This window comes from Aquarana catesbeiana, linkage group LG03 (genome assembly GCF_042186555.1).
Source record: "Aquarana catesbeiana isolate 2022-GZ linkage group LG03, ASM4218655v1, whole genome shotgun sequence".
Taxonomy (NCBI): domain Eukaryota; kingdom Metazoa; phylum Chordata; class Amphibia; order Anura; family Ranidae; genus Aquarana; species Aquarana catesbeiana.
In genome coordinates, this window is record NC_133326.1 from 215,600,836 (window position 1) to 215,616,898 (window position 16,063).

General features: G+C 40.2%; 1 protein-coding gene across 1 annotated transcript in view; it reads left to right on the forward strand.

Moving 5' to 3' along the window:
* Window positions 1-16,063, forward strand: part of GRM8 (glutamate metabotropic receptor 8) — a 1,893,470-nt gene that overhangs the window by 1,051,908 nt on the left and 825,499 nt on the right. The window contains exon 6 of the mRNA XM_073619763.1: window positions 3,265-3,402. Within this exon, the coding sequence (XP_073475864.1) occupies window positions 3,265-3,402 (138 nt within the window). The remainder of the gene's footprint in view (window positions 1-3,264; window positions 3,403-16,063) is intronic.

Below are 16,063 nucleotides of genomic sequence, written 5' to 3' on the forward strand. Positions count from 1 at the left end.
GCTAAAAAATTACATAGAACCCCAAAACATTATATATGTTTTTTTAGCAAAGACCCTAGAGAATACAATGGCGGTCATTGCAACTTTTTATCTTGCATGGAATTTGCGCAGCAATTTTTTGAACGCCTTTTTTTTGGAAAAAAAAAGTTTTGTGCTTTAAAAAAAAACAAAACAGTAAAGTTAGCCCAATGTTTTACATAATGTGAAAGAGGAAGTTACGCCGAGTAAATAGATACTCAACATGTCACCTTTCAAAATTGCACACGCTTGTGGAATGGCGCCAAACTTCGCTACTTAAAAATCCCCATAGGCGTCGCTTTAAAATTTTTTACTGGTTACATGTTTTGAGTTGCAGAGGAGGTCTAGGACCAAAATTATTGCTCTCACTCTACTGATCACAGCGATACCTCACATGTGTGGTTTGAACACCGTTTTTATATGTGGGTGGGACTTCTGTATGCGTTCGCGTCTGCATGCAAGCACACGGGGACAGGGGCGCTTTAAATTTTTTTTTTTTATTGTTCATTTTACTTATTTTATTTTAGTTTGATGCTTTTTTCCAAAAAAAAAAAATTTGATCACTTTTATTCCTATTACAAGAAATGTAAACATCCCTTCTAATAGGAATATGGCATGCCAGGTTCTCTTAACAGTGAGATATGGGGTCAATAAGACCCCACATCACACTGCTAGGCTGGGAAGCCTGAAATAAAAAAAAAAAGATCCTGGCTTCGATCCTAGCGGTGAGTCGGTAGAAGCACCGGAGGGCGGCGGGAGGGGGTACGTCCCCTCTCCCCTCCTGTAAGAATGATCAAGCAGTGGAACAGCCGCTATGATCATTATTATGGTGTAGGGAATCGCCGGCTGAAAAAGCTGATATCTGAATGATGCCTGTAGCTGCAGGCATCATTCAGATATTCCCGCACAAAGTCAAGGACGTTGTATGATGGCGGGCGGGAAGTGGTTAAAACGCATTTTTTTAACACAAAATTGTCCATTTATACAATTAATAACACACAGCATGTACATACCAAAAATGACACCCCAAAATAGATTCTCCTACTCCTCCTGAGTACAGCGATACCACCTGTGTGAGACTTCCACAGCCTGGCCACATACAGAGGCCGAGTACAGCCGAGTATGGCTGAGTATGGCTGAGCATGGCTGGTTATGACTGAGTATGGCAGGGTATTGCAGGGTATCGCTGAGTATTGCAGAGTATGGCTTGGTATTGCAAAGTATAGCTGGGTATGGCAGGGTATGGCAGAGTATTGCGGGGTATGGCAGAGTATTGCAGAGTTTTGCGGGGTATTGCAGAGTATGGCGGGGTATTGCAGAGTATGGCAGGGTATTGCCAAGTATGGCTGAGCATGGCTGGGTATGGCAGAGTATGGCTGGGTATCACCGAGTATTGCAGAGTATGGCTGGGTATGGCTAGGTATGGCAGGGTATGGCAGAGTATTGCAGGGTATGGCAGTGTATTGCGGGGTATGGCAGAGTATTGCGTGGTATGGCAGAGTATTGCAGGGTATTGCAGAGTATTGTGGGGTATTGCAGAGTATTGCAGAGTATTGGGGGGTATTGCAGAATATTGCAGAGTATTTCAGATTATTGCGGGGTATTGTAGGGTATTGCAGAGAATTCCAAGGTATTGCAGAGTATTGCGGGGTATTGCAGAGTATTGTGGGGTATTGCAGAGTATTGCGGGGTATTGCAGGGTATTGCGGGGTATTGCGGGGTATTGCAGAGTATTGCAGGGTATTGCAGGGTATTGCAGGGTTTTGCAGAGTATTGCGGGATATTGCGGGGTATTGCGGGGTATTGCAGAATATTGCAGGGTATTGCGGAGTATTGCGGGGTATTGCAGGGTATTGCAGAGTACTGCGGGGTATTGCGGGGTATTGCGGAGTATTGTGGGGTATTACAGAGTATTGTGGGGTATTATGGGGGGTATTGTGGGGTATTGCAGAGTATTGAGGGGGTATTGTGGGGTATTGCAGAGTATTTTGGGGTATTGCAAAGTATTGCACAGTATTGCGGGGTATTGCAGAGTAGTGCAGGGTATTGCAGAGCATTGAGGGATGGCTGAGCATGGATGGATGGATGGCCATTGTCGCTGAGCAGCGCTGTGGGCACTACAGATCCAGCCCACAACGCTGCTGCCATCCGATCCCTCCCCCTCTCCGCTCAGTGTACCGATCGGTGACAGAGCGATCACAATGTAAATGGCTGCGATTAGTGGCCATTTACTGGGATCCATGATGCGCCGGGTCCTCTGCACCCAGCAGTCATGGATGCTCTCGGGTGGGCGCCCCAGGGGGCACGCAAGAGCGGAATTCTGGGAGGACGTCACTGTACGCCCTCCCAGAGTTAAGCAACCGCCCTATAGCCTTCATTTGGCTATGGGCCGGTTGTTAAGAGGTTAATGCAGATAATACATTAAGGTAAAAAACCTTCTAGCTTTAAAACCTCTTTAAGAAGTGCCTACATATTTAAAATAATCTTTGCCCAGTTTACTTTAACAAGTGCCTACAAGTGCAGTTTCTTATATCTTCACACATCACTTGGCCGAACCCACCCAGAGGAAAAACCAAGAGGCTATGTTAGATCTCCCCATCCAATATTTATTGTTTTCTTCAAGATAAGTAAGTTGGTGATTCCTTCTTCTACCTAAAATGCATAAACATGCACTTTTGGTAAGTCTGCATTTGCATATTTATGAAAAGATCTTTTGTGCAAGCATGTAAATGCCATCTCATACCTGTAGGTAACTTAGTGATAACTAGCAAAGGAAAATGTAACTATTAAGACTAGTTTAAATAAAGTTCCCAAACAGAAGGGCATACTTAGAATTTGCAGTCACTGTGCAAACTCCAGTGTCCTACTGTATGGATCTTCCACTTTGGTGAGATGTATGAAGTGTTAATTTCATAGTTAGTTGAAAATGAGCACACTAGGGACTAGAGAAATAAATCCCCCAGTTTGGCAGCAGCTGAAAAAACTCTGCACCCCCAGCAAAGTTTATAACTGATGTTAATTTCATAGGCATCACTCATCATTCTACTATCCTGGCAGATCCCTGTCAAGAATCAAGAGATGCAAAAATTGTATGAGACAACAACAAAGCCTACAACACTTACAGCTTTTATTGACTAGCATAAAATAAAAAGCCGCACATCAGATATTAATTTGTTATTTGACATATTTGAAGACCATTTAAGTGCTAACACTTAATTAATGATTATTTTGTTTCCGTGAAAATAGGATTTGATAGATATTTTAGAAGCCGGTCTTTAGCCAATAATCGAAGAAATGTTTGGTTTGCTGAATTTTGGGAAGAGAACTTTGGCTGCAAATTGGGATCACATGGTAAAAAGAATAGCCATTTAAAGAAATGCACAGGTAAGTAGAAGCATGTTGCAAACATAAAATCACTCAGAAGTTAAAATAATTGGGCTGTTTTGCTGAAAATTTTGAAAATCTTTATGTGCATATAAAATAAGCAAATTTGCATTTTCTTAATTGGATATTTAATTGAATATTCACACAATTTATTGTGTGAAGGTTCTCAACTCCTTTAGTAAATTTCCTTCAATGTGTTCCTTTTTCACCACCAGACAATAGAGACATTAGGTAAAATGCATTTTATTTTTGTAAATTGCTTCAGCCTATTGTATACAAAATTGCTTGTCATTATAATTGCCAAGATCATTGCTTCTTCATGCAGCCACCTTTGCTTCTAAGATTTGTCTACTTCACGATGGGTCGATTTTATTGAAGATTTTATGTGGATTTGTAACAAACCTATAGATCAAGGCTAGGCCTTTTAGGAATACAATACCAGACCGTTAGATTTGTGCTGATTGATGACAGTTGTTCTCGTGCACATCCTCTAGATAAAATCTGACATTAAATTATTAGCATTTAAGGATTCAAATGCTTTGAAAATCACACCTCGGTACTTTAAATTTGACTGTGTTTTAACACATTTTTTACCAGGCAACAGGACTTTACTCTACAACTGTGTCTTTGCATAGCACATAAGGCATCATCCTTTAGCATGATTAGTTTTACTGTCCTTGGTACTTCAACATCTATGTAAATCAAAATAACGTTTTTTTGTGCAAAAAACGTGCAAGGTACGTTGTAGCCAACGTCCTTAGAGACAACATATAGAGGAGAAGCTGGAAACACTACACTGGGCCCCTACAGGCTAGACAGCTGAAAGCAGATTTCATTCTAAAAAGGTACACTGCTAATTTTTCTGTTGTCGGTACTTCACATACTTGGTATAGCAGCCAAAGTTTTTTTTCCTTATATTAACAAACCATTCAAAAATGATATTTCTTATTTTGACAGATTCTATTGGGTTAAATCATAAGCTTCTTGTGTATATTGGGGACTTCATTTTTGGCATTCGTTTGCTGCGCAGTTATTATTGGATGCTTGAATGTAATTTTTGTTATAGAAAAGGTAAACAGAAATTTGCAAACAGCAAAATATTCTATTTAAGATGGGAAAGTGAAAAGCGGGAATAAAATGAACATGAATGTATGGTAGAGATATCTAGTCAATAGAATCCCTGTAAAATACAAGAGGCCAGTAAGGGACTTGATTCACTGTGCTCCATTTACTGAAATTATGTAAATGTGTGTCCAGTCCCATGCGCCTTAGAGAACAGGCTTTGGGAGACCAGTTACTCACATGAAGAGGGCCTATTGCAGTAAGAAATAAGGTAACTATTACACCATATTTCTTTACAAATGGGCAAAAGTTAGCATTTAATCCTTGCAGAGTTGAGTCTACAAGAGTATATTTTTTCTGTGCCCAGAGTTGGGCTTTCAAATCTCTATCAATTTTTTCTTTATTTATTGTACCAGTTTCACAAGGATAATATGTAAAAAGTAGTCTACCCACTGGAGCAATAGCCAGCAATAACAATGGGGCAACAATAGGGTACTGAAGTTCGGCTTTACAGTGTGTGTAAACCCTAGCACTGAATTCTTCTTTTCACACATTCGGTCTGTTAAATATAGCACTGAATGCATTTTGATTTGTCTGTTCAATAAATCCAAAAATACATTTTGATGCCAAAAATCTAGCGATCTGATAGCTTGTACACTTGTATTTAGTAGTTCCTCATGTGTACAGAAAGTTTTCCTGACAACTGAGATAAGCATAGGTAATATTTGATGCCTGCCCTTACAAAATTATGCTAGTAATATATTGTTCATGCCCAGTTTGTTTTTTAAAAAGCCAAGACAAAAAGGAAGTAAAATAAAATGTTTGTAAAAAAATAAGGTGTTAGAAAAATGACATAGATATTGGCTTTAAAGTTGATGTTCTGTAACTAATAATGTCAGTAAATGATGGGCGTGCACATGCTGACAGTGACAAGCCATGAAATGCTAGAAAAGGGGAAGAGAGTGGAAAGCTAAGGACACATAATTAAAATCTGGAAAAGAAACTACAAATAATACAATAGTTATAGGTACAATCAGAAAAAAAAACACAAGTAATTCTAGTGGTGTAAGTTATCTTGTGTTCATGCTGTGCTTATTTAAAAAAAAAAAATACCCCAATGTAGTAATACTATACTTTTGGAGAGCAAGTATGTTTTATAAAATAAAAGATGGTTCTTACTGGTAGAAAATGTGTGTCATCTTTTAGTATGATCTGCTGACAGTCTGCTAGGTCTACAAATCTAAACTTTTCTGTTCAGCTGCATTTAAAAAGACAGATAAAGGAAAGCATTTCACACCTAAAATAACCTTTTTTTAAAATTTACTCCTTTTTACTAGTGTTTTTTTCCTTCTTTTTTATGTGGATATTCTTCTTTTGTGACACACACAAACCACTGTTCTGAGTTGACCAAAGCCAGATTAAGGTTCTGCATGACTGTGAATAAGCTGAGAGGATAGAGTTTAAAGATTACCACAGAGCATCTCTGTAGTATTCAGTGCGGGTTCATCACTATTGGGATTTATTGTACTCATATATTGTGCATGTTTTATTTCTGCAAAATAAATTTTGATGCATTCTGTTTAACCATCAAGTAAAGATACCATTGCAAAACACTTGTGGACAATCTCCTCTTAAGCAAAATTATTTACTTTATGTGTTATATTTATTATAGTTGTTTTAGTAATGGCAATAAAATCAATCAACAACGTTGTAGTGTTAGGTTATTTTATTTACTTTAGTTTATCATACATGGGGTCTATAATTTTGTTGGCAGAACATTTGTGCATGGCTATTTTCATCACACTAAATGCAGTAGTAAAGGTCAACAGTCAAGAAGTACAGTGCCTACTATACTGAGAAACTTGAAATGTACAACCAAAAGACTGCTTACATTTAATAGTTTCTTTTGACTAGCTTGTCCTTTGATATTCTGTAGATTGGCAGTTCCCACACACAAAAATAAAATGATTCACTACACCTGGGCACATGTGCACTCTAAATCTGCTTTTATTTTGACCTCCTCTCTCCCTTCTTTACCAACATGCTAATAATATTTTTATATAAAATCTTTAGATTTAGCTGACATACCTTATTTTAGACTGAGTGATGTAATCCCTCGGTCTCTGTGCTTTTCTTTGCAATGCAGACATATCATGGTTGGTTGAAGGAACTAGCAGGCTCCTGTGCATAGCTTTATGGAAACAACACATCCCATTGCCTTAATTATCCTTTCAAGAGGCCTTAGTCCTAATAAAACAGCAGGCTGGCTCTTGGAGGAGTTGCATGCAGACTGCTATATGTAACACCCACATTAAACTCTGAGTCTCCAGATTAAAAGAATTTAAATCCAACAAATTAAAGGGGTTGATCAGGGACAGACATCAGACATGATGGGAAGAAAGGGGCTAGTTGGTGCAGGATGTCCAACAAGTAAACAAAGTGGGCTCTATCTGACTTGCTGACTTCCTAATGCACACTGTGAGCAGTAAAATCAGACTAAGCATTTTCAGTATAGAAGGAGAACATGTACAACTGTGTTACTGAAGGTAAGACTGGAGTTCAGCTTTAAAAAGAATTATAAGAATGTTGTGCTCATTTAGTATATCAAAAAGCCATTTTTCTTAGTCTTTCTCTGTCTTTTAAATATACAAGTAAATCAGCATAACGTAAATAATGCTATCAAAGTATTTCAACATATTAAATGCTTTATATTTGCATATATAGAATTAAATTATATATATACAGTATCTCACAAAAGTGAGTACACCCCTCACATTTTTTTAAATATTTCATTATATCTTTTTATGTGACAACACTGAAGAAATTACACTTTGCTACAATGTAAAGTAGTGAGTGTACAGCTTGTATAACAGTGTAAATTTGCTGTCCCCTTAAAATAACTCAACACACAGCCATTAATGTCTAAACCACTGGCAACAAAAGTTAGTAAACCCCTAAATGAAAATGTTCAAATTGGGCCCAAAGTGTCAATATTTTGTGTGGTCACCATTATTTTCAAGCACTGCCTTAACCCTCTTGGGCATGGAGTTCACCAGAGCTTCACAGGTTGCGACTGGAGTCCTCTTCCACTCCTCCATGACGACATCATGGAGCTGGTGGATGTTAGAGACCTTGCGCTCCTCCACTTTCTGTTTGAGGATGCCCCACAGATGCTCAATAGGGTTTAGGTATGGAGACATGCTTGGCCAGTCCATCACCTTTAACCTCAGCTTCTTTAGCAAGGCAGTGGTCGTCTTGGAAGTGTGTTAGGGGTCATTATCATGTTGGAATACTGCCCTGCAGCCCAGTCTCCGAAGGGAGGGGATCATGCTGTGCTTCAGTATGTCACAATACATGTTGGTATTCACGGTTCACTCAATAAACTGTAGCTCCCCAGTGCCATCAGCACTCATGCAGCCCCAGACCATGACACTCCCATCACCATGCTTGACTGTAGGCAAGACACACTTGTCTTTGTACTCCTCACCTGGTTGCCGCCACACACGCTTGACACCATCTGAATCAAATAAGTTTATCTTAGTCTCATGAGACCATAGGAAATGGTTTCAGTAATCCATGTCCTTAGTCTGCTTGTCTTCAGCAAACTGCTTGGGGGCTTTCTTGTGCATCATCATTAGAAGAGGCTTCCTTCTGTGATGACAGCCATGCAGACCAATTTGATGCAGTGTGCGGTGTATGACAGGCTGAACCCAACCCCTTCAGCCTCTGCAGTAATGTTGGCAGCACTCATACGTCTATTTCCCAAAGACAACCTCTGGATATGACGCTGAGCATGTGCACTCAACTTCTTTGGTTGACCATGGTGAGGCCTGTTCTGAGTGGAACCTCTCCTGTTAAACCGCTGTATGGTTTTGGCCACCATGCTCAGTTTCAGGGTCTTGGCAATCTTTATGTAGAACAACAATTCTTTTTTTCAGATCCTTAGAGAGTTCTTTGCCATGAGGTGCCATGTTCAATATCCAGTGACCAGTATGAAAGAGTGAGAGTAATAACACCAAATTTAACACACCTGCTCCCCATTCACACCTGAGACCTTGTAACATTACCAAGTCACGTGACACCGGGGAGGGAAAATGGCTAATTTGGCCCAATTTGGACATTTTCACTTAGGGGTGTACTCACTTTTGTTGCCAGCGGTTTAGACATTAAAGGCTGTGTGTTGAGTTATTTTAGAGCAAATTTACACTGTTATACAAGCTGTACACTCACTACTTTACATTGTAGCAAAGTGTCATTTCTTCAGTGTTGTCACATGAAAAGATATAATAAAGTATTTAAAAAAATGTGAGGGGTGTACTCACTTTTGTGAGATACTGTATGTGTTTTAAAGTGGCCTTTAAGAATGTTCAGTCTACTATGTTGAATACTTTTTCAGCATCAGCAGATAAAAGCACTAGGGGTATAGGTTGACAAGTAGAGTAGTGAATTGCGTTGAGTACTTGTTGCATGTTATCCCTACCTTCTCTCCCTGAAGTGAAACCCACCTGATAAGGGTTAATAAGGGTCGGTATATGCTGGTTTAAACATTAATGGCTGCGTGTTGAGTTATTTTGAGGGGACAGCAAATTTACACTGTTATACAAGCTGTACACTCACTCCTTGGTGGTGTACTCACTTCTGTGAGATACTGTATATCTACATATTTGTAGCCTAAAAGGTGAACTCTGAGCACACGTGTACATTAAACATAAGCAATTATTGTCCTCATGTATTAAAAAAAAATCAAATATATAGTTTTAAATGCAACTAATGTAAGTCCTTTAACTTGGTTTGGTATCAGCCTCTTGTAATCCCCTGGACAGGAGAGCTCAGAATAGGAGAAGGAAGGATAGCTTTAGGAGCTGTTAAGGAGTGCTGTATGCACATAGGCTAACGAGGAACCTGCTTATAGGAGAGAAGATCAGAGAGATGAAATTCTCAGTCTGCTTTTGTTCCTTCACTGACCATCCATAGGTGGGTGGCAGAGGAATAGACTTAAGTGCTTCAACTTTCAAAATCATAAGTTAGTTCTTCCATCCTGCTCTGTTGTTTGGCAGGGCTGTGTAAAATCCAAGACTGATGCAACAGAAATAAAATTCCTTTAGCAGGTAAAAGAGCTTCCATTTGTGTATTTTAACTGTGTTTAGCCTTTTCATTGCCAAACGGGGTCTGATTAAAAACAATATACTTTCTGCAGTGACTCCAAAACGTTAAATATCCCTAAGCTCTTATTAGCCATGAACCTTATATTCATTTGCTTTTGGTCACATAAATGTTTGGGGGCTTTTTTTTCACCATGAAAGCAAAGAGGTACTTTCTAACTAAAAAAACAAAACAAATACATTTTTTTCTAATTATTCATATTTATTTATTATATTATAATTTATGTTTTTGTGTTTCAAACTTCATCATACCCAAGATATCTACTAGACTCTTGGTGGACAGATTTAAGTGTGTTATTGTTAAAAATTACAGGCCTACAATATAAAACGCCAAATTTCCATGCAAAATAATTGTACCGTTTTCAGCACCTAAAATCCGAAATAATCGTACCGTCAGGGAGGTTAATTATTTTAACAAATGCAATAGAAATAAAAAGTGATAATTATTAGTTTGCCAGCACCTGAATGAGCTAATAAATATAAAATGTTGACTACTCAATATGTCTTTTGTGTTTCTATACTAATTTAGCCAACATTTATTTATTGGACACATATAATATATTTCAGCTTTTTACAAAAATCTACTACGAGATTATAATAGCTTTTGTCTAGTTGTAGTTATATTATATAATATTTTAACATGGTAATACTGAATGTGAATCCTGGAATACAATTTGTCAATCATATACAATAAGTGTGCGACAAACAGTTAATGGTTACAATATGCAGATAGCAATTGGACAATCATTGTAACACATGAGAAGCAAACAGCCAGTCACATGAGCAGTAAGCAGCCATCTATTACAATGTGCACATAATGACAATAAATGTTGCAACAGTAACAATGCTTTGAGCCAAGTCAGTAGGAAAAAACCTATATGGTCAGTGGGAATAATGTTTCTTATTTTGGGGGTCTGTCGGAAAAAGAATCTCACACACACTGTATCTATATGACCATGTCCATGTGAGGGGGATCCTATCTCCCTCTGACCACCAATGTAAAGGGCATTTCTTGCACTAGTGTACTATTGGCAGTAGAGATTTCCTTTGTGGAATTATCAGTATCAGTACAATTTCCAGTACATGTAGTTCCACAAAGAACATTTAATAAATACATATAAATATACTGTATATATTCTAATATGTCCTGTGCATACCTGGACCTGTAGATCCCAAGTTATTGTTATCATAGAGCAGAGGAAGTGTTTCACTACTCACTTTATGGCTCTAACAGATCACACGCTCTAATGCAGGGTCCAAAAAAGGAAGTAAGCAGTGAAAGAATTTCTCTGTCTGGTCTCCCTTTCATTGGGACTCAGGGTTTGAGTGAGTTGTCCCCAATCCGCAAGTTCAGTCCAGCAGAAGTCTGGATGGGGCTACCCTGGGAGCTAACATCACCCTCTCTCTAACCTAGTCTGTCCCTGCACCTGACCAGATAGCTGTACCTAGGGTAGAGCACCCCATGGCCTTTCTTCAATTCATCACCAAATTCCTGAGTCAGATGTAATAGGATTTAAAATATGTTTTAAAAAAATAAAACATTTTGGGAACAAAAAAACACTTTAAGGATCTTCAAGTTTTAATGATCTACAAAGTACACTGGGTTACAGCAACAGCCCAAAGGAATTCAAAAAGTGAAGATTTATTGTTATAGCGAACATACCAAAATTTTAACATGTCACACTAAACTCTGGTTTAAAAATAAAAACATATATTTAGGTATGTACCTTTAACTCATAAACATCATAACTTTAACTCATAAACACAAACATCAAACTTTAACTCATAAACATATACATCTATGGCTCTCTGCCTCCTTCAAATCTTCAAATTCCTTTTTTTTTTGCTGATATGATCCAAATTCCCCTTGGAGGGTGGCTATGTTCATTCTCCATGGTCCCACTGTATGTAAGAATGTAGTCACTCTTTCTAGCTTGCTCCCAACATGAAGCCGGGGCTATGGCCTTTAAGATGTGTTGTATGCATAGAGCAGTGCACATGCCCACAACTAATGTTCATTCCAAACAAATGGAAGTGAGGGAGGAAATGGGAGGTTAGGAAGCTCATGGAGGGATTACAAGAGAAAGAAAAAAAAAAGTAAGAAACTATTAAATGAAAAACAGATTACAGGAATGTTATGTAGTGGAAGTGTATTAGTTGTTTTTAATGAATAAGGATATCATTTACTGTCAATTTAAGTAAGTACCCTGAATAATTTACATTTGTCTTGAATTCCTCTTGAAATGTAGCAATGCACTTCTGATTTGTACTTTCCTCTGATCAATTAAACTTGCCCACAGTGTCCTCCACACTCTCCATGCAAGTGTTATTTAGGTGCACCCACACCTCCATAGGTAGATCTCTAAGTGTGTCTGAGGTCTATGAGTGCATTGCAGATTTCTGCAGCTCCTGGATTCCTCCTCTCAAACACTCAATCTTCCCTTCCACTTCAACTGAAAATTAAAAACAACATATTTTTTTATAACATTTTGCAAACAGGTAATTTTTCTTCTTCATTGATGTGCGCTGATGAGGCTGCACTGATGAGCAACTGATAGGCTGCACTGATGAGTACTGATAGGCTGCACTGTTAGGCACTGATGGGTGGCACTAATGGGTGGCACTGATGAGGAGGCACGAGTAGAAACTGTTCAGAAGGAACTGATGAGGATGCACTAATAGGTGGCACTGATGGGCACTGATATGTGGCAATGATAGGTGATGCTGGTGGGCACTGATGGGTGGCACTGATGGGCACTGATAAGCACTGGTAGGAGTCACTGATAGGCAGCACTGATAGGTGGCACTGATGATGAGGCACTGATGGGCACTGATTGGCAGCACTGATGGGCACTGATAGGTGGCATTGGTGGGCACTGATAGGTGGCACTGGTGGGCACTGGTAGGTGGCACTGGATAGCAGTATTAATGGACACTGATAGGTGGCACTGGTGGGAACTGGTTAGCAGCAGTGGCTGTCACTGTGTGGGAGTGGGACCCATGTCCCATTTACACAAGCCAGTAATCAGCCTATTACCGGCTTCTGATTACATCATGTGATCAGCTGTCATTGGCTGACAGCTGATCACGTGGTAAAGGGCTGGAACTGGCCCTTTACTCTGATCTGTGATCAGCCGAGTGCCAAAGACTCGATGATCACAGAGTGCACCGTAGGGGGCACACAGGCAGTGTGAGCATGGGGGGGACGTCCATGTATACCCTCCGGCAATCTAAGCCTGCTCTGTACCCATCTTTTGGCTAAAGCCCGGGCATTAAGTGGTTAAAAGAACCACAGGTGTATACTATAAAAAAGGCCACTTCGAAAAAAAATGTTTTCACTTTTTTTTATCTCTTGTTGCATTTCAGTGCTGCAAATGTGTGAAATCCAGCAATATAACATTTCTCCTGTGGGGTTTCCACAACAGTAGACCAAGTCTGCACAATGTGTGTTAAAATTTCACTTTTAGGGGTTGATTTTTTAAAGGAAAATAGGCTGTTCATTTTGTAAGAAAATGTTCCCTTAGCTTTTCTTGCACAGGATTGGGTAAAATTTTCACTGCATTCATTAAGCTAATGGGGCGTACACACGGTCGGACTTTTCATCTACAAAAGTCCGACGGACCAAAGTCGGCTGACAATCCGATCGTGTGTGGGCTTCCCCGGACTTTCAGTGGACTTTTCCAGCCACAAATCTGACGGACTTTAGATTTGAAACATGCTTCAAATCTTTACGTTGTAACTACGCCGGACCCAGAAATCCGCTCGTCTGTATGCTAGTCTGATGGACAAAAACCCACGCTAGGGCAGCTATTGGCTACTGGCTATCAACTTCCTTATTTTAGTCCGGTGTACGTCATCACATACGAATCCGTCGGACTTTTGTGTGATTGTATGTAGGCAAGTCCGTTCATTATAAAGTCTGTCGCAAGTCCGCCGCAAGTCCACCAAAAGTCCGTTGAAAGTCTGTTGGACGGGCTGTCGGACTTTTGTAGCCGAAAAGTCCGACCGTGTGTACGCGACATAAGAGAAAATCCATTGCAAAGTGAACATCCCCTTGTAAGTGAACACCCTATTTGCCTTTAATAAATTAAAAGAGAAGGATAGCCAAAGCTTTTTTGGCCATACTTTTTTCTGGGTTACAGGAGTACACTTACTTTTGTTCTCTTGTGACCTAGAGTCAGCTTATAGCAGGCTATTGCCCACTGTCAACTGACATGGTAGAGCTGACTGGAAGGATCACGACCATATTTTTGGAATCCACCCGAATGCCTGGTTGACAGCTGTCTCCAACTTTCAGCACATTGCTCAGACCCTGAGCCAGCTGCGCCCACCCCCTCCCCAGCCTAGCTCTCCAGTGAATGCTGAAGAAGCAGAGCAGAGAGCAGTGAATTATAGTCACTGGTCTCCTCTCTGAGCTGATGGGGTCTTGAGTAATCAACCGTCATGTGATCACTCAGTTCATTACAGCATCCAAAACATTTTTAATAGCTGTCCCCACTGAAAACATTTTCTCCTTGCTTCTTCTTCTAACTAAGCATGTCATGTAGACAGGAAGTGAAAAGAAATCTTGTCTTATAGGCTGTCAAATCTCTCCGTAGTGAAGCACAACATTAAGTTCAAATTGGAAATCAAAGGTAATTAAAATATCAGCATCTATTAACCTGGAAAACGGTCTATAAGAATATATAGTACAGTCGTGAATTGTTTCACATTTGTAACATTTAACCATTCCTTTGTGTTCTTTAAAGGATACTGTGTATACCCCCCACCATAATAACACCCTTTTGATGCATTTCCATTTCTGAACGTAACTCTTATGCCGTGTACACATGAGCGGACTTTACGGCAGACTTTGCTCGGCGGATTACGCCGGACTTTGTTGGCTCCTTGCGCCGGACTTAAAAAGGGACGGATTAGGACACACACGATCACTGCAAAAGTCCGCTGGTTTGGAATGCGGTGACGTACAGCGCGTACGACGGGACTATAAAAAGGAAGTTCAAGCCCCACTACGGCACCCTTTGGGCTCCTTCTGCTAATCTCATGTTTATCTCGTGTTAGTAGAAGTTTGGTTAGAGACGATTTGCGCTTTTCACACTTCAGCTTATTTCGATCGTGTTCTGCGGTTCAGTTTGTGCTTGTGAGGTTTGTATCTGCTTTTCAGTGCATGTTCGTCAGTTCATAACCTGCCTTGCACGCCGTTCTGGTCCGCTCGTTCCTGATTTTCAGGTCGTTCTTCATAGGCCTTGCTGTTCTTCAGTGCGTTTGTTATAAGTTTGTTTGTTTGACCAGCCGACCGCTTTGAAGCCATGTCGCGTGGACGTACTCATTCTCGAGTTCGTGCTGCGTAGGGACTTGGTGTTGGGGTTAATACTTTGACCCGAGTCCAGTCCATGAACAGGGCGAGGAGGAGTTCATGGATGAAGAATTGGTTGCGCCAGCGTGACCAATTCTCGCATATGTCTTTGCTCCGTGAGCTCCGTGAGCTCCGTGAGAATAATCCTGAGGATTTCAGGAATTATCTCCGGATGACGGACCCCATTTTTGAGCGTCTGCTGGCTATGCTAACCCCCTATATCAGCAGGCAGGATACCTGCATGAGGCAAGCCATCAGTGCGGAGCAGAGGCTAGTTGCCACTTTACGTTACTTGGCGACTGGGAGAAGTCTTCAGGACTTGAAGTTCTCGACAGGCATCTACCCCCAGGCTCTGGGGATCATAATCCCAGAGACTTGTTCTGCCATCATTCAGGTCCTGCAGAAGGACTATATGAAGGTAAGTTTTATCCTTTAAAATTACATGATATGTATTAAATGTTTGCTAATGTATAGTCTAAATGTCCTCCTTACCTAATTACCATGCTTGGAATATGCTGTGAATGTCCCCTTTATCTTCATGCATGCCTGTTTTTGGACATTAATCATTTATTGCCCTACATGCATATTTACATTCAATAACCTCCCCACCATGCAATCCTGGATCCATTTATATCTCTAGCCTATAGTCCCTTGAACAATGTATATTGTCAGCTCCATTGTACTGTTTGACCCTCCCCCACCCACTCAAATGTTTGAAAATGTCAGTTGTGTTTTTGACCCTAATTAGAACCCCTCCCCCACCCCTAAAATGTTGTTAACTGTCAGGTGTGTTTCTTAACCTAATTAGAACCACTCCCCCACCCCTAAAATGTTGGTAACTGTCAGGTGTGTTTCTTAACCTAATTAGAACCCTTCCCCCACCTCTAAAATGTTGGTAACTGTTAGGTGTGTTTCTTAACCTAATTAGTACCCCTCCCCCACCCCTGAAATGTTGGTAACTGTCAGGTGTGTTTTTGACCCTAATTATAACCCCTCCCCCACCCCTAAAATGTTGGTAACTGTCAGGTGTGTTTCTTAACCTAATTAGAACCCCTCCCCCACCCCTAAAATGTTGGTAACT